Here is a 22,714-nt window from a genome sequence, read left to right on the forward strand (position 1 = left end):
AAGACGCGGTGAGAGCAGCAGAGATTGCGGATGGTTGTGGATGAAGGTAGAGTGAAGGCAGTCAGTGCGTGAAGGCATCCCCCCCCTCATTCCTTTCCCCCTTTCCCAGTGCTCATATAGGGAGCTCCCAGAAATCCCCCAAGGTGTAAAGGTTGTGATGTCACTGTAATTTTCTCTCACTTACTGTGAGATGACCGCTGCTTCTGAATTACATAAACTTGTGACCTGCAATAAAAATAAAACTTTTATCTGGGCCTTGATGAGAGTGGATTTGGTTTGAGAGGACAGTGGTGGTGTTCTACATCTGGGACATGTTGGTTAGCAATGATGACACACACACACACACACACACACACACACACACACACACACACACACACACACACACACACACACACACACACACTTGGAAAAGGGCCACATGTAAAAACGAGTTTAGTTCTGACTTGAGAATTCTGAGATTAAAGTCTGATGGGCGATGTCAAGGTCACAATTTAGACTCACATAATTCTGACTTTGAACTCATAGTTCTGATTTTATGCTCAAAATTGGAACCTTTAATTTAAACCAGAATTGTAAATAATTAATATCTGAATACTAAACTGATTAATTAAGTTCAAGAATAAATTAAAAAACTGAAATTAAAGACAAAGAGACAAATCCTCTTTCTTACGCATCCTCTTATGCTCTTTTATATTGAGAACAGCATCTGCAATGACTCACTTGGCCTTTTGTCGGCAGGCGCATGCGACGGCGGTCACAATGATGATGACGACCACTGCGACCATCACCGCTATCAGGATGATCCACTTGGTTTCTGTAACGATACATTTCACTCATCAAAGTCATTAAAATCTATAAAGAATGTCAAAGCCAGTGTATAGTATCTCGTAACCATTAGCACATTTCATGTTTTTTCTTTTTGTAAACATTGTATGCAGCAGAAGTCCGATATTGATGTTAGATTGACCCCGATGAGTGAAATAACGTACCCAGTCCTCCGCTTGGTGTTATCTCGACCTCGCAGTTGTCTCCCTCGAAGCCCTCGGCACACTGACAGGTGTACGTGTTGTTGCTGGCATCGGCGCATTGGCCTCCATTCAGACAGGGGTAGCTGAGGCAGGGACTCGCTGCAGTACACAGAACGCATCATCTCTACTAATAGTTGATACTCTGGTGTGCTATGAGCACCGGGGTGAAAAGTGTAATTTTTTTTATAATATTGTGCCAGGATTCCTCTTTATTTAGAGTCCATGGCGTGTACGCTCAAATGATGTCGAGCGGCTGAAGCCCCGACACACACACCTCTGTAACACTCCCGTTTGAAGTCGTAGATGGTGCAGACGAATCCGCTCTGGCAGGTCTTGGGCCGGCACACGGCCCCGGTGCTGGTGCACTCACAAGCCTGGGAACAGTCCTCAGTCACAAACTTCTCCTTCAGCTGCAGGAAACAGAGGGGGATGACGGAGGTGGGGGGGTGTTAAAGAGATCCTCACACACTGACACGCACACACACACAGCTGTAACTCTAGAAGGCCTCTCACGGTGTAGTATCTGTTGAGGACGCTGCAGCCACACTGTGTGTACGGCACGCAGACCCCCTCGCTCATGACGAAGCCCGCGGCACACTGGCACCCCTCCACGCAGGAGGTGGCCTCGCACTCGGAGGGGGCCGCCAAGTCGGCGCATGAGGGGGGGCAAGGTGACATGCAGGGGGAGTAGGTGCTGTTGGCATCGCAGGACAGGACTGGGAGAGAGAGAGACAGAGAGACAGAGAGAGAGAGTCACAACCAGGCGGCAAACTGCGGTTCTGCAAAGTGAAGCTGATGGGGAAATATCTTAATCTTTCTACTGACAGGGTGCGACTCCTCTAACAGCAAAAGGAAGTCTGATTGAATGAACGACTATTAAAGAAACTACCCTACTTCTCACTTGATTAAAATCAGCAATGGGTAAACCGGCATCTTGATCGGACTAAAAACCGTTAAGTGACGTCACGATGACCGAAGTCCACTTCTTCTAAACAGACTACGGTAAACAACCTCGTTTCACATTCTTTCAGCTACATTGATTGGAATAGGAACGTCAATTTTACTCCTTTTCTGATTAAATTAAATGGCTGACGTGTTATTCAACAATAATATTATAATTTTCCACACATTTACGTGTTATTTGAGTAAATATGCAGATGAAAATACAATAGTCCTTAATATGTCACAATTAAAATAAAAAAAGATGTCTGACATGACCTAAGTAACACATTAATAAGTGGAAAATTATGACTCCAATTTCTGGAATTGCATTTTCAATTTGAAGTTTAGATTTGTATAATTTAAAAAAAGCGCCCAATGGCCATCTAAGAATCGCTGCACTGCCGTTACTCCCACATTATCTGAAAAATTCAGCATCTTACCGCAGTCCAGCTGCTGCCGCCAAGGCCCCAGTTTGACTCCGGCCTCCTGACAGGCGGCGGCGTACGCTTCATAACTGGCACAACGCAGCGCCGCATTGCCACTCTCAGCACAAAGGTCAAACACACAATCGCTGTGGGACAAACACACACAACACTCATGTTACATTTGAATGAAGGACGTGAAGTAATACGTTGTGCAGTAATTTAAACAGCACTGTAGCCGTCTCCAGACAACAGTTCCAACACACACACGGACAAACAGACCACTCACTCCTGGTAGGTTTTAGGAGGCAGCGTAGCATGGCAGGCAGCGAACGGGCCCTTGGAGTCAGACAGCGCTCCACACTGAGCCACGCTGTTGTAGCCATTGAGCTCAGACTGAGAGCAGTCCGATGTCTCAAACCCTGAATCTGGATCGGCCTCCACCTCTCGCCTGGAGACAGAGTGCCAAAAGGGTAGAAGGAGGGAAAGAATCAGGAATCAGGAAACATAGTTAGACATAGTTAAAGCTGCTGTGTCTCAACATTCTCAATAACTGCACACCCGTTATTGCACTTTTTTGAAATGCACTTTTCCATCTTTTGATTTTGATTGCCAGGGATTGTGGAAGTGGAGCTACCTGTGAGCGTGCACAGTGTGATGAAGGTTAAAGATCCTCAGTCCATCCGCCTGTCGCTCACTGACCCTCCAGCTCTCTCCAAAGTTGTTCAGATCCCTGACCACCGTTCCATCCGGCTTCATGTACTCGTTTCTGGTGATGCCGTCGTAGTTTCCACACAGACCCCTGACAGCGTTCTTATAGGTGCTGGGCAGTATAATCTCTGATACACAAACACAGAGAGATGGAGGGTGAACGGGTTCACAAACAAGCCAAAGTAAGCTGGCGAGGGCCCACGTTTCTTCTTCCCTCACCTCCGCGAATGTTGCCATCGAAGCGTACAGTGAGTCCAAAGTCGGTGGTGAGCTGGACCTGCTTGGAGTTCATCGTGATGGTCAAACCATCAACCGGCCTGAGTGGAGGTGCAACACGCTCCCCATTCAGCTAGAAGGCACACAGTATAATTTCACAGTTAGTGTTTTAACACAAGACGAAAGAGGCTTCAATAAAACAAAGACAAACTACTGACCAGGACGCTCTTCTTCTGCAGGAAGCGGACATTGACGCCGTAGACGTCAATGTACATCTGATCCAGGAACGACACCCTCCTGTTGCCTCCGCGTCTCATGTTCTTCCCCCTCACCACGAAGGGCGTCAAGGAGTTCTGCAGGTTGTGGCTCTGGGTCAGGACGTAGGTGTAGGGGCCCTGGAAGTGATGGGTGAAACCATCGAATGTTCGGTGGTGGGGATCGCCGGAGATGCTGCACTTGTCGAAATCTAAGTGACGATGGAAACGAAACAGTCAAAATGGATTATGATCTGAACCATACGGATAAGAAGGCTTCAAAGTGTCCACTGCCTGGCTACAAGATGTTGGGATGTCGCAGTCAGAGGCACTCACTGGTGGGTTTGCAGTAGACGTCTCCGTATTTGTCCAGAGAACACACTGAGTTGGAACTGCAGGTGTGGTCCTTGCACGTGATTTGGCCACCAAGATTGCAGCTACATGAATTAATACATTTATCCGTCAGCCAGGAGTCTCCCACCTACAAACACACACACACACAAACGTTTACATTTAAAACACAAATATATATATATATATATTGCTGCGTGTAATAATTGTTTCTATAATTAATGAACAGGTCTAGAGGGTATAAGCACAGGGGCCCAAAGTGTGAGGGACCACCATGAAGAACACATCTGAAATAGACTCCAATAACCACCAAGTGTCTCGAATGTTCTATGATATCGCTTCCTATTTAGGCAGAGTCGGCTCCACTCACTTCATGGTATTCTCCGTCTGAGCCCAGGCAGCCACACTTGTCCAGAGGAACACACTTGCTGTCGCTGAGGACGTAGCCGCCGTCACACTGGCAGCCCTCCACACATGTGGTGGAGGGGAGGTGGCAGAAGATGGGGAAGAGGTCGGAGCAGGTGGGGGGGCATGGGGGAGTGCAGTCCGAGTAGTGGCTGTTGGCAGGGCAGGGCACGGCTGCAGGGGAGGAAAACCCAATTATATAAAAAACCAGAATCTTTTATCTGGCGGGCTGATGGGCGCGGCCGGCACTCACGACAGAAGGTGCTGTTCCTCCAGCTGATGGTGACTCCGGAGCTCTGGCAGGCCTGAGCGTACGCATCAACGTTGTCGCAGAGCGTCGCCTGCATGCCGTCGTACTCGCACAAGTCGTAGATGCAGTTACCCAGGAAGGCCTCGGGGGGCACCAGCGAGTGGCAGGGCTTGAAGCGGTCAGAGAGGATGACCCCGGCACACTGAGCTTCGTACAGCTTCTCTTCCTCCGCCGTGCAGTTGGGGTGGATGTTTGGACGCGTGTCAGGCTGGCAGCTAGCGGGGGGAGCGTGAAGGTATGGAAATCAACACACAGATTTGATCATAATCTAGCTCACGCTATCCATCTAATAAAAGTAAATCATGTGTGACGGCTGTGGGCCACTGACCCAGGATCACTGTCCCCATCGGATTTCCAGCTGTTTCCCAGTTCAATCACATCCTTGGCTGGTTTCTTATTGGGCATCAGGTATTCATCTGAGGAGTTGTGGTTGTAGTTCCCGCACATGCCGCACAGCTGGAGTGGAGGGAGATGGAGCAGGGTTATTTATTACAAGCTCTTTGTTTGTCTGACTTGACGCAGAGACGTTAGGTGGAGGGATAATAAGACAATAAGACGGGCCTTATGTCTGATACCTTGTTGAAGTATTCTCCAGGAACCGTGATCTCCAAGTGATGGACGCCGTCGAACTTCACCTGCAGTCCAAAGTTGGTGTCCAGCAGACTGTAGGATCCGCTGGTTATCACCTTGGCTCCAGCCAAGTCGATGGAAAGTGGCGTTTTCACCCGCCGTCCATTCAGCTAAGACACGACAAAGTCAAGACAATTTCATGAGTGAATAAAACAAGGACACTTTTTATTATTTTGTAATGTGTTGGTCTAAAACTGCATTTTGCCGTGTATTCTATGTATTAAGACTAAAAGCATGATTTCATTAATTTCTCTTTTTAATTAAATTTTATTTTTAAATCACAAATTAGGAATTGGCCTCAGAGGGAGATTGGCCTCTATTTGTGTATTTGTGTGTTATTTTCTATGGATCATGATATCATTGCATCGGTTTTCTTCCAGGTGAGCTTAATATGTTCCAGTAATAAAAAACAACGGATGCATATTGTTAGTTAAACAAAAGGATTAATACAACAACACAAGACCATTTCAGACGAAAACATTATTTTTACCCTGCAAAATTTAAAAGATCAAATACTTTTTACACCTGTTCCTGAGTCATAAAGAGGAGCGAAAATAGTTTGGATCAGACTGAGAAAATAGTAAATTCTAATAAATTCTTAATAACCAAAACTGAACCTCTCTTGCCTGTTGGAGCTTCCATACTTCTGCTGCCAACATGATGTATATTTTTTAAAGTATATAGCTAATTACCAAAACTCGGCGGCTCTTTTGCAGCTCCACCACAGTGTCATGGGGCAGGTAGACCTTGACAGAGCGAACGTAGGAGGCCTCTGGTTGACCACGCTCCTCGTTTTTAGCCACGATCTTGAAAGGAGTTACTTTGGTGGTGTTACACACCTATGGGTTTCAGAAAAAAACAGTCAACAATCTTGGATATTTAATATTGTTTCAGAAAGCACAGAAAGAGGTTTAGCATGTGCAAATAGAAATTTCAAGGTAAAATTCCCTCCCGTACCTCCACTAAAGTGTAAGTGCAGGTGCCCATGAACGTGTGCATCACACCGTCAAAGGTGTAGTAGTGAGGATCTCCAGCCACATGACACACTCCTTTACCTGAGGAAACACGAGAAACACTTTTCACGAATAAGAAATAATGAACAGGACCACAACTATTGTCAAACGGTTCACTTATTGCTGAAAGGTGAGGTAGATCTTTGGGCCTCCGGTCTGTCTTACCTGTAGAGTGGCAGTCCAGGACTCCCTCCACAACCTTACACTCCTGTGCAGGGCTGCACTGCCACGGCTCGCAGGTGATGTTGTTGTTACCGTTACACTTACAGCGCTCTGAGCAGTCCGTCTCCGTGAACCACGAGTCTCCGACCTGCACACATACAAAGACAAGGTCAACGCTCGCTCAAACGGGTCTTTTTGCAAAAAAAGCCCACTGCCTGAGGTGTTTGCTTACCGGTCTGTAGAGTCCGTCTGTGTCGGTGCATCCACACTCGCTGAGCGGGACACACTTGTCCCCGCTAAGGATGAGGCCAGGGTTACAGACGCATCCCTCCACACACGGCAGGTCGCAGGAGCCACCGGGGGTTGCGGGTTGCTGGCAGCTCGGCTGGGCGCAGGCCGGGCTGCAAGAGTCGTAATGGCTGCCTGCGGGGCACTTCAGAGCTGGAGGGAGGGAGGACAGAAGGACAAGGGATGTTTAAAGGACATTTTGGAATAAATGCGAGTGAAAAGGCCTCTCACGCTAGAGACTGTAAATGCTGGAAAGGATTAAATCCTGTGTCACTACGTGCTAATGTGAAATATCAAGAGGCAGGATATCCAGACAGTGTATGTCAATCTCAAATCTTTCTGTAAAGGTTTACAAGAAGAACATTTGAGATTGGGAAAAAAAATCCAAATTATTCTCGTTAAATATCTTCTTTAAAAAAATGACCACGCCTACCCTGCTCCTCTGCTTTGCACACACCCAGCGGACTTACGACAGAAGGTGTTGTTCCTCCATGGGATGGGCACTCCTGCAGCAGCACACAGGTCAGCGTAGCTCTCTATGGCCTGGCACAGAGCCACGGTCTGCCCTCCAGTGGCACACATGTCGTACACGCAGTTTCCAAAGTACGGCTCCGGGGGCACGACGACGTGACAAGGCTTAAAGAGACCTAAACACCAAAGGCACATACACAAACTCCATTTACTCAACACTCACTTTGTCTATTAAGACAGTATACTGTGTGTGTGTGTGTGTGTGTGTGTGTGTGTCATACCGTTGGGATCCGTGATCATGCCGCAGCTGGTGGGCTTCTTGGCCTCCTCCTCCACGACTTCATCACAGTCCTCCTGTCCCCCACCGTTGGTGCAGCTGGAGGCGAGAGGCAGGATTCATTAGATTGGAGTGAAGTGATGATATTTTTAGTGAAACACATTTTTAGATTGTGTGACGTGACTCACTCGGGCCTCGGGTCAGGGACCTGCCAGCTGTCTCCCAGTTCATTGGTGTTAGCGGCCGGTGTGTTGTCTGGCTTCAAGTTGTCATCTTTGGAGTTTCCATTGAAATTTCCTGCCAATGAAACAGATATTATTGGCTGCTTTTCCGATAGTATTAGCGTTGCCTAATAGTTTGAGGTCGGAGGCAGCTTTCCCGACGGAGTTGGCAAAACTCGCATTGGAATCTGTTCACCGTTAACCGCTGTTAAAAATAATGTCTGAGTTAAATTTTCAGATGTTTATTCTATCAATAATAGCCTGAAATGGGACACCAATGGTCCTTACCACACATGCCACAGAGCAGGCCATTGTAGGAAATCGGCAAGGTGACGTCGGCGTGGTGGTTGCCGTCAAAACGGACCCTCAGGCCGAAGGACGTCTCCAGGACCACAAACTTGCCGCTCAAGTAGATCTTGACTCCGCCGATGGAGGTGACCGGGGGGACGACCACGGTCCCGTTGACCTGGAGGACACAGAGACCTTTGTTCTGAGTGTCTGTGTGAGGAGGCGGTCATCACCCCTTGTCTTAACCACTAACCACGGTAAACATACACAATGCAGTTTGGGCCTGATGGCCACAAAACCCCCAGCAGAGATTGGTTATGTGAACCAGAACCAACTAACATACCTGGACCGTGCGGCCTTTGCCGAGGACGACGGTCACCCCGTTCACGTTGACGACCACGGCCCTGACGTAGGAGACCTTCTTACTACTTCCTCTGTGCTCGTTCTGCGTGTCCACGCTGAAGTACGGCGAGCCGGAGGAGACGTTACAGGGTTTAGACAGCGTGTAGGAGCAGGCTCCCATGTAATGGTGGGTGTGCTTGTCAAAGGTGGTGTAGTGGGGGTCACCAGATACTGAGCAGATGCCATTTCCTGAAGAAGAGAGTATTATTTAATTTCAATGTATTATTTATCATTAGATTATTGTAGTACTACTAGCATTATTTATTTGAGGAATGTGTTCAAAATCTGCATAGAAAATGATGAATTCTCGTTTAAGCTTTGTGTGTGTGTGTGTGTGTGTGTGTGTGTGTGTCTGTGTGTGTGTGGGAGACCCACCTAAAGGAAGACATTCGTATTCTCCATCCTTTAGCTGGCAGCTCTCCGTGGTTGGTTTACAGCTGCTGTTGTGACACTGAATCAAACCTCCACTGTGACAGTCACACTTGTGCTCGCAGCCCTCCAGGTACCAGTTATCGCCCACCTGCCAAACACACACACACACACACACACACACACACACACACACACACACACACACACACACACACACAGGTATGCACATTAGTGGCAAATCAATCCAAACTAAATGCATCAAGTCCTCACAACAATGTTATGGTTCAGATCAGACACATTAGACTGTGTTAAACTACAACAGAGGAATTCTAATGTTAAGTATGTAAGTAAAACATTGTCCTTATTTTAACAATGAATAACAGGAATTCACATTACTTATATTTCCATTTAGATATTGTCTTTGTCTTTGACTAGAAGGCAGTAGAATCAGGCGCTGCTACCTGCTGATTTAGTTGATTTAAACCCTGTCCCCACTCACCGGGTGATAGGTCCCGCTGGTGTCCACACAGCCGCAGTCCTTCAGCGACACACACTTGTCGTTGCTGAGGATGAAGCCTGGGTTGCACTCGCAACCCTCCACGCACACGTCCTGGCAGCCGGGGGACGCGACCACCCCCAGACACGTCTCTGGACAGGAACTGGCACACAGGGTGTAGGAGCTGTTGGGAGGACATTCCAGGGCTGCACGGAGGGGTGGAGGAATGGAAGATGGAGGACAGATGATGAAGACAGCGATGAAATGATTATTGTTATAGGATGTTCGTTGAAAAAAAATTGCAACGTACTTGGCAATAAATTGTTCTCATTCTGATTCTAACATTTAGCATGTTATGTTTAGCATGCATCAATAATGATGATGGCCAGAATTCAACTTGAAGAAAAAGTCAGGGGATAACCAAAGGAAAAAAAAAGAAGCAAAGGGGAACATAAATGTCTAAATCAAATTTCCCATTGAAACAGACAGTTGTTTCATTCTGAACAGCGGTCACTGTGGAACAAGCGTCTGCGTGTTGAAGAGACAAACCATAAAACACTGAAGACTTACAACAGAAGCCCGGAGTCCTCCACTGGTGGACTTTGGCTCCAGCGCTCTGGCAGGCATCGGTGTAGGCCTGGAGCTGGTCGCACAGGACGCGCTGCTGGCCGCCGAACTGACACATGTCGTAGACGCAGCTCTGGAAGAACGGTGTGGGATCCACCACACTGATACACTCCCTGCAAGCAGAAAACACTCAGAACTCAACCGACCACATCCCGCTGATTTCACTGGAAGCCTCTTCTTAATCCTTCATTGAAAAAGCAACATGCTGAGCAAACAAACCATCGACAGAAAATGATTCACTTGAAACATTTTCATGAACTGAATAGAAAGAAATATCTACATTAGTAAATGTATATCAAAACAAGATAAATAAGTGTGTGTGTTTGGATTCAATGCTGTCCATGTGATGTTCCAAGAATGAGTTAAAACAGTAATCTGAAAAGAGAAATGAGCAGTGGAGGTTGGTCCATAGAGGGCAACGGGGCCCCACCATGACGGAGAACAAATATATATATATATATATATATATATATATATATATATATATATATATATATATAATTTTTTTAATTAAAAATTAATTTTACAAATAGTCAGTATTTGTGTTTTTGTAAATTAATATATCTGCGCAAAATATCTGCTTTTCCTGTACATCCTCTCCGTTTGTCTGCTGTCCTCGGGCACGGTCCCAAAGCGGCAGGTCTAAAAAGCAGCAATCACTGATAGAGTTAATGAGTGACATTATAATTTCAGCGTCCTAGAATACATTGAGATTTGCGCAACGCCGTTTAACAACATAACTTTGTGCAAGTGCGACCACCGGCAGTGTCCTTCCAAGAAGACCCGACCCGAACTCGTTATGAGAGAAGAACTCTGCCGGAGAAACTAGAGGTAAAACAGCTGGACCAGATCAGCGTGACCTCACGATCAGACAACGGACCGGCGTGAAAGGGAAGCCGCACATACAACGCTTCTAGAGACTTCTACACCGGGATGGTTAGCTAGCTAGTTAGCTGCATGCTAACGCCGTATATTCGCGCGCAGACGTCACCGTGTTAAAGGTCACATCACTACGCAGGTGCGACCCACACAGGACCGCCGCGAGGACACACAACTAGCACGTGGATGAAAACAGGGACATGTTATCCAATATGATTCACTGTGTGAAGTTTTGTGGGGCTTTTGAGTTGGTCTTTCCTCAACACACTGATTTCCCACACAAACTAGGTTCATAGCATTTGATACCATAGACCATTGTATCCTGTTGCAGAGACTAGAACATTTAATTGGTATCAAAGGAACTGCACTCAGCTGGTTTAAATCCTACCTATCGGACCGATCCCAGTTTGTGCACGTAAACGGTGAATCCTCAAAGACCACCAATGTTGGTCACGGAGTCCCACAAGGTTCTGTACTTGGACCGATTTTATTTACCCTCTATATGCTTCCTTTGGGCGATCTTATCAGGAAACACCGCATAAACTTCCATTGTTATGCAGACGATACTCAACTGTATCTGTCGATCAAGCCAGAAGAGACGGACCAGTTAGTTAGACTCCAAGAATGTCTTGGAGACATCAAAACTTGGATGACCGGCAACTTCCTGATGCTAAACTAGGAAAAAACGGAAGTTATCCTGATAGGCCCAGAGCGCCTTCGAAGCCAGCTGTCGCGTGATACAGTTTTTATGGATGGAATTGCTCTGGTACCCAGCAGCACCGTCAGGAATCTGGGAGTTCTCTTCGACCAGGATATGACCTTCAACTCGCATATAAAGAAGACTTCAAGGACTGCCTATTTCCATCTACGTAACATATCAAAAATCAGGAACTTCCTGTCTCAAAGTGATGCAGAAAAATTAGTTCATGCGTTTGTCACTTCCAGACTGGACTACTGTAATTCTTTGTTATCAGGCTGCTCTTATAAATCTCTTAAGCCTCTCCAGCTGATTCAGAATGCTGCAGCACGTGTATTAACAAGAACTAAGAAAAGGGATCATATCACTCCTGTATTAACTTCTCTGCACTGGCTCCCTGTTAAATCAAGAATAGATTTTAAGGTACTTCTCCTCACCTACAAGGCACTTGCTGGTGAGGCACCGTTGTATCTTCAAGAGCTTGTAACACCGTATTGCCCTACAAGGCAACTGCGCTCTATAGATGCTGGGTTACTTGTTGTTCCTATGGTTTTAAAAAGTAGGCTGGGGGCCAGAGCCTTCAGTTATCAAGCTCCTCTTTTGTGGAACCAGGTTCCACTTTCAGTCCGGGGGGCAGATTCGGTCAGCTCTTTTAAAGTAAAACTTAAAACGTTCCTCTTTGATTCTGCCTATAGTTAGGGCTGGCTCAGGTTAGTCCGGACCAGCCCCTAGTTAAGCTAGTTAATCATTTCTGTCATAGGAATTGCATGTATTATACATTGTTCATTCTGTACACATGGCATCCATTGTAGTCTGTCCATCCCGGGAGTGGGATCCCTCCTCTGACGTTCTCCCTAAGGTTTCTTCCCTTTTTTCCCTCTTGTAAGGGTTTTTTCATTTTTTGGGGAGTTTTTCCTGTGCCGATGGTGGGTTTCGGGGCAGAGGATGTCGTATGTGTACAGACTGTAAAGCCCTCTGAGGCAAATTTGTAATTTGCGATTCTGGGCTATACAAAATAAAATGACTTGACTTGACTTGATAGGTATGTGTTTAATGTTCACTCTACATATCAGACTGCTGATATATATGAATATGTATGAATAGGATTACCTTATTATGTTGTACTGGGATGTTTACTGAAACTCAAACTCCTTTCCAAGATAAAACTCAACTCTCTGCGGTTGTAAAGCGGTGATGACAATGTCATTTGAGAGCACTGGGGTCTGCGGCCACAACCTCAAACTTAAATTTCTTTACAAGGGGTGTGTGTGTGCGCGCGTGTGTGTGTGGGTGGGTGGGTGAGTGTCTCCCCAATAATGGGTAGTGACTGAGAAGCAGAGAGAGGAGTGTGAAGCGTGACTTTGCATTCGGCCGTCATTGAACTGTACCAAAAGAAATTGCAGATAAAACGTGTTGTGAACCAGATGGTTCAGTTGTACCAGGTAGGAAGAAGAGACACTACAGAGATGCATTGTGGGAGATAAAAGTTGCTACATTTTGGGCACCAGGAAGGGAGAAAAGCTCCTCTCTCACCTGAAAGGCCCAGCAGGGTCTGTGATTTTGCCACATTTGTCTGGTTTCACCACCTCTGCTTCAAGCTTGGGGTCACAGTCCGGGTCGGGCTTGGTGCCTGGGCTGCACCTAATCAACACAAACACGAAATTTGTTTTCTCAAAGTGAATCATTCTTTGCATAGTCATTTTTCTAGAAAAAAAAAATATATATATGTATATATATATACATATATATATTTATCTTTTGTTTAACTAAAGACTGTTACAGATTAGTGTCTAGTCACATTGAATTGCATGCCTGGACTACATGTGACTTTCCAGGGAATTGTTTAGATTCCCAGCACTGATCCGAGTGCGTGTAAACTCACGAGTCATCCTCATCCTCCTTCGTTTGCCAGCTGTTTCCGAAGTCGTTGACATTTCCCACCAGGGTGCCATCTGGTTTGGTGAAGTCGTTGCCTGGGTTTCCGTCGTAGTCGCCGCACAGGCCGCACATCTGGTCGTAGTAGGAGCTGAGGGAGACAAAGACGATGAGAAGGCGGGATTAAGAGATGAGGAGGGACGTTAAGAAAACTTAAAAGGTCCAACAGGGTTTGGCCCCTTAATGGAATCCGAGAAACAAGCCGACAAAATGCAGAAATCTCTTCATCTGATACTAGTAAAGGCATTATCAATGTAAGATGTAAGGAAAGAAAATGTATTATTATTAATTAAATTAAGAATGTTTGAGGGATCTAGAGAACATGCAGATCTGAAAGACCTTTGAACTATTGCTTGGTTACAACTGAGTTATTACGCAATTTTCATGGCATACACAGAGAATAAACTGTGACCTTTTGCCGTTTATAACAACAAATAGTGTCTTCTACACCCCGCCGATATTGGTCTGTCTTTCGGGGCGCATTTTGACTGCTTCATGTGTCTAAAGACTTGTCCTGTTCATCAGCAGCAGAACTGTGGCTTGAGACTGGATCTGCAGCTACATCGAATAAATATGCATGCGAGTTGTCATAAGCAAATTTAGTTATTTCCTAATTTTGTGTCATTCCAAAGAAATTACTATAATTTTCACTGTCAGGTTTCTTTAAGTTTCACAGATGACTTTGAAAGCAGTGATTGTTTGGTGCAGACCCTTTTGACATCTGATACCAACACACGAAGGGCCCCTTTTTGGTCTGGATAAGACGCAGCATGCTTACAATTAGCTCCAAACCATCTGCATCACTATTGGACGCCAAGAGCAAGTGATGTAGTATAAAGAGTGAATAATGTGACCAGCGTAAACTGTACATTTCAGGTCAGTTTCAGGTGTGCCACGCCCGCTTTCAGTGCCTGGGGGACCCTCACCTCAACGCCAGTGGAGCTGCATTACAACTCCAACAACTAGTGCTCGTGCACATTTTGGCTTTTGAGATGTCGGTGGTTTCCGACTCTTTTTGATATCTCTTTATAACATCTCTATTCTAGTTATCATTCTTTGTTTAACCAGTCTGGGCAGTTTTTAACCAAAGTAACTAAAAATCTCATTAAAAAAAAGCCACATGCATGTGTTGCATGCGAACACGATGAGTGAGGTTGACCTCTAGAAAGGTTTGGACCAACCTGGGGACTGAGATCTGGGCGTAATGGCTTCCGTCCCAGCGCACCCGGAGGCCGAAGGATGTCTGCAGGGTGACGTACTGACCGGCGAGACTGAGAGAGATGAGCGGAGACGGGGAGTTGGGGAAGGCCACTCGCCGTCCGTTTACCTGCCAGATGTGGAGGCGGAACAGACAACATGGAGACTGTGTTAAAAAAGCAGCAACAGGTACATTTCATATTCAAGCTTTTCACATTTGACAAGTGAATTAAAAAAAAAACAGCACACGGGGATTTAAAACAGATGAGCACAAGAGATGTTGAGGAGGACAAGCGGGGACAGACTTTGAGATTATGGCATCATGAAGAGATAAAAGTCAAGAATAAGGTCAAATGAAAAGGCAGGAGAACAAAGAACAGGCTTGTAAATTCGCAGAACCAGAAGATTAAGACACAGCGATACAGCTGTTGCTGTGCCGCACATGTAGTTAACCATGTGATGCCCCGACATCCTCCTGTGATACAGGCGGCTTGTAAAAGTACATTCATTGACAGATCCATCTTGAATCCATTGTGTGCTGTTTTAAATGTGGTCCCCACTGACCAGAGTCCTCTTGGCCTTCATCAGCGTCACGGTGATTCCATCCACGGTGACGTAGAGCTTCCTCAGGTAGGACATGCCCGGCACCCCTCTCTCCTCATTCTTCCCCTCCACTGAGAACCAAGGGCCTGCACAGGGAGTTTACAAACACATATATCTAGTCAGCTCCCTAAACTGCATGAGAATTCGTCAATGTCCAAAGAAACACAGTAGAAAAAGAACACGTTACTGTTTAAGGCTGAACTGTGCAAAACAGTCAGATGAGTCAAAGTCTAATGGTGCTGTAGTGCCTCCTGCTGGTGTTAGGACATCACTTTACAAGACCACTTGGGATAAGAGAATTTAAATAAAGATTGGACACGCGTTTTAGAGCTGCGGCAGGTCGAACATTTCGCAACAAACATAGATAAAAATAATTTAATAAATGACAAAGAAGGCTGAATGGATAAATGTCTGAACCTACCGGTGGTGTTCTTGCAGGTTCGGGCTAGTGTGTAGGTGCATGTTCCCATGAATGTGAAAAACTTCTTGTCAAAGGTGTTGTAGTGTGGATCTCCAGACACCACGCAGTCCTGAGAGCCTGAATGGGGAAGGGAAGCCGAACATCAGAATGTAACGCAGAAAGAGCATTTTAAGAAGAAGAAGAAGAAGAAGACTGGTTTTTATTTGAACCCAGATTAGGGATATGTTCTGTGTTGTAAACAAATCAACTATGAAAACCTCAATGAAAATCACAGAATTTTTTCTAAAGTATGTTGTACGGTTCGTTCCATGTCAAACCCGCAACTTATTACCTCATCTTCCTCCAAACTTCTGGTTCTGTTGCTCTGTGATAATCATACCTAACCAGGGGCCTTGTAGTATTCTCTGATGTCACTTCTTAATGTGTCCTAGATGTATGTATTGTCACATACTGCACTAGTACAAGATTAGCCAAAACAATTACAAGCCTTATGTTCAAGCACACCAGTGTTCAATAATGATTAATATTAATGTATAATTCATATCGAGCTCAGTTCATTTGGATGAGCTGGGTGTTGACCTACCTGTGGGGTAGCAGCCCAGCTCTCCGTCCTGGTTTTTACACTCTTGCATTGGGGGACATTCCGTAGCTTTGCAGGTGACGAAGGGAGCATTACACCTGCACTTCAGCCTACAGTCCTCCGCGTAGAACTCGTCGCCAGGCTGATGTACACACACACACACACACACACACACACACACACACACACACACACACGCACACACACATTTGAGCTCCGTTAGTTGATGAAGAATCCTAAATCGAAGACCACTATATACCCTCACAATGCACAAATGTCTGACACACACACAATTCCTTGGTGGCTTATCAATCCTACATCACTGTACCTCGTAGTACTGGCCATTGACGTGTGTGCAGCCACATGAAGTCTTCTTGACGCACTTGCCGGCGCTCAAGACGTAGCCTGGATCACACACACAGGACTCGGAGCAGGGCCCGCCGCAGGAAGGAGGTTTCCCGCTGCATGTCTCCTGACACGGGTCTGCACAGGCCTCGTAGTGGCTGTTGGGGGGGCATTTTGGAGCTATAGTAGGGAGGACGACGGGAGGGGGAAGTCAGTGAATGTAGCATAGAGATATACTGATGTTTAATAAGATATATTTACCTGCCAAAAGGAATTTAAACTATTAACAATTGGACAAAACGCCATACATAGCCTAAAAAACTGAATTCATGTCTATGTACATTAAAAGGGTTCATTATTAGTTTCCTGAGAAAGGAGTCATTTTTCCTACAGTCAATAACATTATTTGCATTTGCGTCATTAAACTAAAACAGAATTTGCATCAGTTGGAGAATTTCTGTTCAATAGTGATTAATTTCTTATTCTGTTACTTGACAAATACAAGCCCAGATCCAGCCAACACGTCAAATATCTGTCAACATTCATTCATACTAAATGTCCAAAATGTCATAACTTCATTGTTCCTTTTATTGGACATTAGAGAGAAATCTCTGAATCAATTGTTTACAATGGGATTTGTGAGGCCATAGTGACCTCCAAATTCTAACACGTTTGGAAAGAATTCAAGGACATTTCCAAGGTGTTAGTGTGAGATATAACTTACGGACAGATCGATACCCCCCCAAAACCTCACTGAGCCTTAAGAAGTGGCTCCACAGTAACCTATCTTCCCCTCCCAAATCCCTCCATCTACCGTTTCTACATCCGTTCTTCTACCCAAAACTCACAGCAAAAGGTTTCATTCCTCCATGGTCCAATGTTCACGCCACGGTCCTGACATTCATTAACATAGGCCTCTATGGCTTCACACAGAATGGGCTTGGCTCCATCCAGCTCACACAGGTCAAAGATACAGTCCTTGAAGTGATTCTGAACTCACACCCACACACACACACACACACACACACACACACAAACACCCACACAAAGTTAGTTCAAAAATGGGAACTGCTTTGTATCACTGCATACTGTATAGCTGTGTGTTTGTGCGACTTACATTTGGGTTGACTTTGGGGTGGCACACAGCGAAGGGACCCTTTTTGTCCAGCAGGATGCCACAGTATCCAGAGCTCTCATACAGTTCCTGCTCTCCTTCCTCACACTCGGGGATGGTGGTGTTGGGTTGCTTGTTACACCTGTCAACACATATAGTCAGTTTGAGAAGCTGTGTGTGTTGGTGTTAGTTAGTTTTTGTCCCGTAATAATTCTAACAAAGAGGTGATCAATGAGTAGCCATCTGTTTAGTAGATACCCAACTCATTCAATATTATTTATATCAAAACGGCATTTAAAAGAAAATAATGTATAATAAACATAATGCTACTCACTCGGGATCAGTGTTCCAGCTGTGTCCAAAGTCATTAGCACTGTTGGTCAATGATCCATCTGGTTTACGGAAGTCATCTTTCGCGTATCCATCGTAATCTCCACACAGTCCACACAATTTGTTCTTGTAGCTGCAAGAAAATCTGCAAGTTAGTTATTGGTGAAGGGGAACAATTAAGTGCAAAAGTTCTTTTTACTGATTATCAGACTTTATTGTCAATATCACGTCACTTGTCCGTGACGTTGAGAAAAAATGTTAACGTCAGGCTTTATTTACTCTTTGATCACTTTGATGTCCATGAAGTGGTTTCCATCATAACGAACTGTCACACCAAAGTCCATGGACACAGTGTAGTGCTTTCCCGACTTGAACACAGAGACCCCAGCGGCCGGCGTAATTGGCAGGTTTACATTAGTCCCATTCACCTGTGCGGGAGAAGTAGGTGCAATAAAGACAATAAATGGTGACGGAGGAAACAGAAACAGGTAATGATAGAAAAAACTTGAAAGCTAAAAGTTAATATTAGCAAATAATTAATAAAAGCAAAAGTTGCATTGTCTGCATGAAATTATTATTATTTCCATTATTTCAGGATGTTCTGGTAAAAATACCATACATTTGAAAATAGTATCATTGTTTTCACGCTGTGGTTGCTGTGGAATTAGATTGCATTCTCAACAACATTCTCAACAACATTTTTAACGATGTTAAGACGTATTTGAACGGATTATGTTTACAGTTTTAGGAGCCCGGGCTGCACACTGTCGTTTCCCCCCCACGTTTATTACCTGCACAGTTCCCCCTTTGAGAATGGAGATCTTCACCGTGTGAACATATACATGCACGGCCTTCACATAGGAGATGGTGGGACGGTTAAACCGATTTTCATTGTCCGCATGGACCTCAAAGTGTGGAAGAGTTGTTTCATTGCAGGGTCGAGACATCAAGTAGCTACAATTGCCCATGAAGTTGTAGTTGCGTTTGTCAAAAGTCGTGTAGTGGGGATCACCACTCGCTATGCACGTGGACGTATCTACGGTATGAAAAAACTGTATGTTAGCAGTTATTTTGTTCATGCTAAATTGTGAAAAAAACTAGTACGAGTAGAGAAGCGTGATAACGTCTAGAAGTTGACTCAGAGTAATATCAGTTACGCAGCTTTCTAACATTAGTAAGAATAATCCAGCAGAGATTCACCAGAACTAGTATAGCCAATTTCAGATTGTTTGACCGACTGTACATCCTAGTGTACGTAACAGTTTTTGGACAACTGCAAGCAGCAATTAATATGGCAATTCCTCGACAATTTAACAGATACCATTACCTTTAGGATAGCAACCTGCAACACCATTAACATCGCGACATTCTTCTGTGGGGTCACATGAGTTGTCAACACATTCCAAAGTGTAGTTCCCAGCACAGCGACATAGCTTTGAGCAGCCATCTCCAAATATAATCTCGCCAGGCTAAAACAGAATTGGCATAGGGATCAACCAAGAGCACCGTTTGTCACTAGACCTATATAGAACAACCTTCTTGTCATTTACTAATAACCAATACACATGAAATCACAGAAATGTATGCATGTAGTTGTAGTCACAAGGATATCTGACCTCATAATAGTTATTGTGGTCATCCAGACAGCCACATTTCTCCAATGGGACACAGTGCCGTCCCTTGAAGACAAAACCTGGTTTGCAGAAGCAGCCACTGATGCAGGAGCCAGAGCAGTTGGTAGAAGGCTCCATACAGGTGGGGATACAAGCTGGACCACATTCTATATACTCTGCATCAGGAGGGCAGGGTTCTGTAAAGTAGAAAAGAAAGTAAAGTGGTATTTGGGCAAAATGTAACATCATCATCAAAATCATTGTAAAAGTGTTGTTGTTAACAAAACAAAAAGGTTTGTCATACTTGGTGGCTTTGGTGTTGTTGGTCCAGGAGTAGTTGGCCTAGGAGTTGTGGGTTTGGGTGTAGTTGGGCCTGGAGTGGATGGTTTTGGTGTGGTTGGGCCTGGGGTTGATGGTTTAGGTGGGAAGAAGACTGGTTATTATTTGAACCCAGATTAGGGATATGTTCTCTGTTGTAAACAAATCAACTATAAAAACCTCAATAAAAATCACATAAATTCTTTTAAAGTATGTTGTAAGGTTCGTTCCATGTCAAACCCGCAACTTATTACCTCATCTTCCTCCAAACTTCTGGTTCTGTTGCTCTGTGATAATCCTACCTAACCAGGGGCCTTGTACTATTCTCTGATGTCACTTCTTAATGTGAAATCCTAGATGTATGTATCGTCACATACTGCACTAGTACAAGATTAGCCAAAACAATTACAAGCCTTATGTTCAAGCACACCAGTGTTCAATAATGATTAATATTAATGTATAATTCATATCGAGCTCAGTTCATTTGGATGAGCTGGGTGTTGACCTACCTGTGGGGTAGCAGCCCAGCTCTCCGTCCTGGTTTTTACACTCTTGCATTGGGGGACATTCCGTAGCTTTGCAGGTGACGAAGGGAGCATTACACCTGCACTTCAGCTTACAGTCCTCCGCGTAGAACTCGTCGCCAGGCTGATGTACACACACGCACACACACATTTGAGCTCCGTTAGTTGATGAAGAATCCTAAATCGAAGACCACTATATACCCTCACAATGCACAAATGTCTGACACACACACAATTCCTTGGTGGCTTATCAATCCTACATCACTGTACCTCGTAGTACTGGCCATTGACGTGTGTGCAGCCACATGAAGTCTTCTTGACGCACTTGCCGGCGCTCAAGACGTAGCCTGGATCACACACACAGGACTCGGAGCAGGGCCCGCCGCAGGAAGGAGGTTTCCCGCTGCATGTCTCCTGACACGGGTCTGCACAGGCCTCGTAGTGGCTGTTGGGGGGGCATTTTGGAGCTATAGTAGGGAGGACGACGGGAGGGGGAAGTCAGTGAATGTAGCATAGAGATATACTGATGTTTAATAAGATATATTTACCTGCCAAAAGGAATTTAAACTATTAACAATTGGACAAAACGCCATACATAGCCTAAAAAATTGAATTCATGTCTATGTACATTAAAAGGGTTCATTATTAGTTTCCTGAGAAAGGAGTCATTTTTCCTACAGTCAATAACATTATTTGCATTTGCGTCATTAAACTAAAACAGAATTTGCATCAGTTGGAGAATTTCTGTTCAATAGTGATTCATTTCTTATTCTGTTACTTGACAAATACAAGCCCAGATCCAGCCAACATGTCAAATATCTGTCAACATTCATTCATACTAAATGTCCAAAATGTCATAACTTCATTGTTCCTTTTATTGGACATTAGAGAGAAATCTCTGAATCAATTGTTAACAATGGGATTTGTGAGGCCATAGTGACCTCCAAATTCTAACACGTTTGGAAAGAATTCAAGGACATTTCCAAGGTGTTAGTGTGAGATATAACTTACGGACAGATCGATACCCCCCCAAAACCTCACTGAGCCTTAAGAAGTGGCTCCACAGTAACCTATCTTCCCCTCCCAAATCCCTCCATCTACCGTTTCTACATCCGTTCTTCTACCCAAAACTCACAGCAAAAGGTTTCATTCCTCCATGGTCCAATGTTCACGCCACGGTCCTGACATTCATTAACATAGGCCTCTATGGCTTCACACAGAATGGGCTTGGCTCCATCCAGCTCACACAGGTCAAAGATACAGTCCTTGAAGTGATTCTGAACTCACACCCACACACACACACACACACACACACACACACAAACACCCACACAAAGTTAGTTCAAAAATGGGAACTGCTTTGTATCACTGCATACTGTATAGCTGTGTGTTTGTGCGACTTACATTTGGGTTGACTTTGGGGTGGCACACAGCGAAGGGACCCTTTTTGTCCAGCAGGATGCCACAGTATCCAGAGCTCTCATACAGTTCCTGCTCTCCTTCCTCACACTCGGGGATGGTGGTGTTGGGTTGCTTGTTACACCTGTCAACACATATAGTCAGTTTGAGAAGCTGTGTGTGTTGGTGTTAGTTAGTTTTTGTCCCGTAATAATTCTAACAAAGAGGTGATCAATGAGTAGCCATCTGTTTAGTAGATACCCAACTCATTCAATATTATTTATATCAAAACGGCATTTAAAAGAAAATAATGTATAATAAACATAATGCTACTCACTCGGGATCAGTGTTCCAGCTGTGTCCAAAGTCATTAGCACTGTTGGTCAATGATCCATCTGGTTTACGGAAGTCATCTTTCGCGTATCCATCGTAATCTCCACACAGTCCACACAATTTGTTCTTGTAGCTGCAAGAAAATCTGCAAGTTAGTTATTGGTGAAGGGGAACAATTAAGTGCAAAAGTTCTTTTTACTGATTATCAGACTTTATTGTCAATATCACGTCACTTGTCCGTGACGTTGAGAAAAAATGTTAACGTCAGGCTTTATTTACTCTTTGATCACTTTGATGTCCATGAAGTGGTTTCCATCATAACGAACTGTCACACCAAAGTCCATGGACACAGTGTAGTGCTTTCCCGACTTGAACACAGAGACCCCAGCGGCCGGCGTAATTGGCAGGTTTACATTAGTCCCATTCACCTGTGCGGGAGAAGTAGGTGCAATAAAGACAATAAATGGTGACGGAGGAAACAGAAACAGGTAATGATAGAAAAAACTTGAAAGCTAAAAGTTAATATTAGCAAATAATT

General features: G+C 44.8%; 1 protein-coding gene across 1 annotated transcript in view; it reads right to left on the reverse strand.

The window, feature by feature from the left end:
• Positions 1-22,714, reverse strand: part of zanl (zonadhesin, like) — a 38,622-nt gene that overhangs the window by 1,050 nt on the left and 14,858 nt on the right. Inside the window, exons 34-80 of the mRNA XM_078105724.1 lie at positions 22,456-22,604; positions 22,181-22,309; positions 21,850-21,988; positions 21,581-21,722; positions 20,716-20,912; positions 20,431-20,569; positions 19,908-20,006; positions 19,607-19,800; positions 19,318-19,459; positions 18,782-19,026; positions 18,270-18,418; positions 17,995-18,123; positions 17,664-17,802; positions 17,395-17,536; positions 16,530-16,726; positions 16,205-16,343; positions 15,622-15,738; positions 15,162-15,286; positions 14,582-14,727; positions 13,348-13,491; positions 12,999-13,106; positions 9,833-10,002; positions 9,266-9,468; positions 8,770-8,914; positions 8,336-8,583; positions 7,993-8,170; positions 7,672-7,780; positions 7,488-7,582; positions 7,206-7,382; positions 6,680-6,888; positions 6,451-6,595; positions 6,230-6,327; positions 5,965-6,111; positions 5,218-5,382; positions 4,971-5,098; positions 4,586-4,857; positions 4,298-4,506; positions 3,913-4,057; positions 3,541-3,788; positions 3,326-3,455; positions 3,033-3,234; positions 2,685-2,846; positions 2,414-2,544; positions 1,545-1,747; positions 1,306-1,441; positions 993-1,130; positions 724-817 (exon numbers count right to left, since the gene is read on the reverse strand). Of these exons, the coding sequence (XP_077961850.1) occupies positions 724-817; positions 993-1,130; positions 1,306-1,441; positions 1,545-1,747; positions 2,414-2,544; positions 2,685-2,846; positions 3,033-3,234; positions 3,326-3,455; positions 3,541-3,788; positions 3,913-4,057; positions 4,298-4,506; positions 4,586-4,857; positions 4,971-5,098; positions 5,218-5,382; positions 5,965-6,111; positions 6,230-6,327; positions 6,451-6,595; positions 6,680-6,888; positions 7,206-7,382; positions 7,488-7,582; positions 7,672-7,780; positions 7,993-8,170; positions 8,336-8,583; positions 8,770-8,914; positions 9,266-9,468; positions 9,833-10,002; positions 12,999-13,106; positions 13,348-13,491; positions 14,582-14,727; positions 15,162-15,286; positions 15,622-15,738; positions 16,205-16,343; positions 16,530-16,726; positions 17,395-17,536; positions 17,664-17,802; positions 17,995-18,123; positions 18,270-18,418; positions 18,782-19,026; positions 19,318-19,459; positions 19,607-19,800; positions 19,908-20,006; positions 20,431-20,569; positions 20,716-20,912; positions 21,581-21,722; positions 21,850-21,988; positions 22,181-22,309; positions 22,456-22,604 (7,397 nt within the window). The remainder of the gene's footprint in view (positions 1-723; positions 818-992; positions 1,131-1,305; positions 1,442-1,544; positions 1,748-2,413; positions 2,545-2,684; positions 2,847-3,032; positions 3,235-3,325; positions 3,456-3,540; positions 3,789-3,912; positions 4,058-4,297; positions 4,507-4,585; positions 4,858-4,970; positions 5,099-5,217; positions 5,383-5,964; positions 6,112-6,229; positions 6,328-6,450; positions 6,596-6,679; positions 6,889-7,205; positions 7,383-7,487; positions 7,583-7,671; positions 7,781-7,992; positions 8,171-8,335; positions 8,584-8,769; positions 8,915-9,265; positions 9,469-9,832; positions 10,003-12,998; positions 13,107-13,347; positions 13,492-14,581; positions 14,728-15,161; positions 15,287-15,621; positions 15,739-16,204; positions 16,344-16,529; positions 16,727-17,394; positions 17,537-17,663; positions 17,803-17,994; positions 18,124-18,269; positions 18,419-18,781; positions 19,027-19,317; positions 19,460-19,606; positions 19,801-19,907; positions 20,007-20,430; positions 20,570-20,715; positions 20,913-21,580; positions 21,723-21,849; positions 21,989-22,180; positions 22,310-22,455; positions 22,605-22,714) is intronic.

This window comes from Gasterosteus aculeatus, chromosome 7 (assembly GCF_964276395.1).
Source record: "Gasterosteus aculeatus chromosome 7, fGasAcu3.hap1.1, whole genome shotgun sequence".
Classification (NCBI taxonomy): domain Eukaryota; kingdom Metazoa; phylum Chordata; class Actinopteri; order Perciformes; family Gasterosteidae; genus Gasterosteus; species Gasterosteus aculeatus.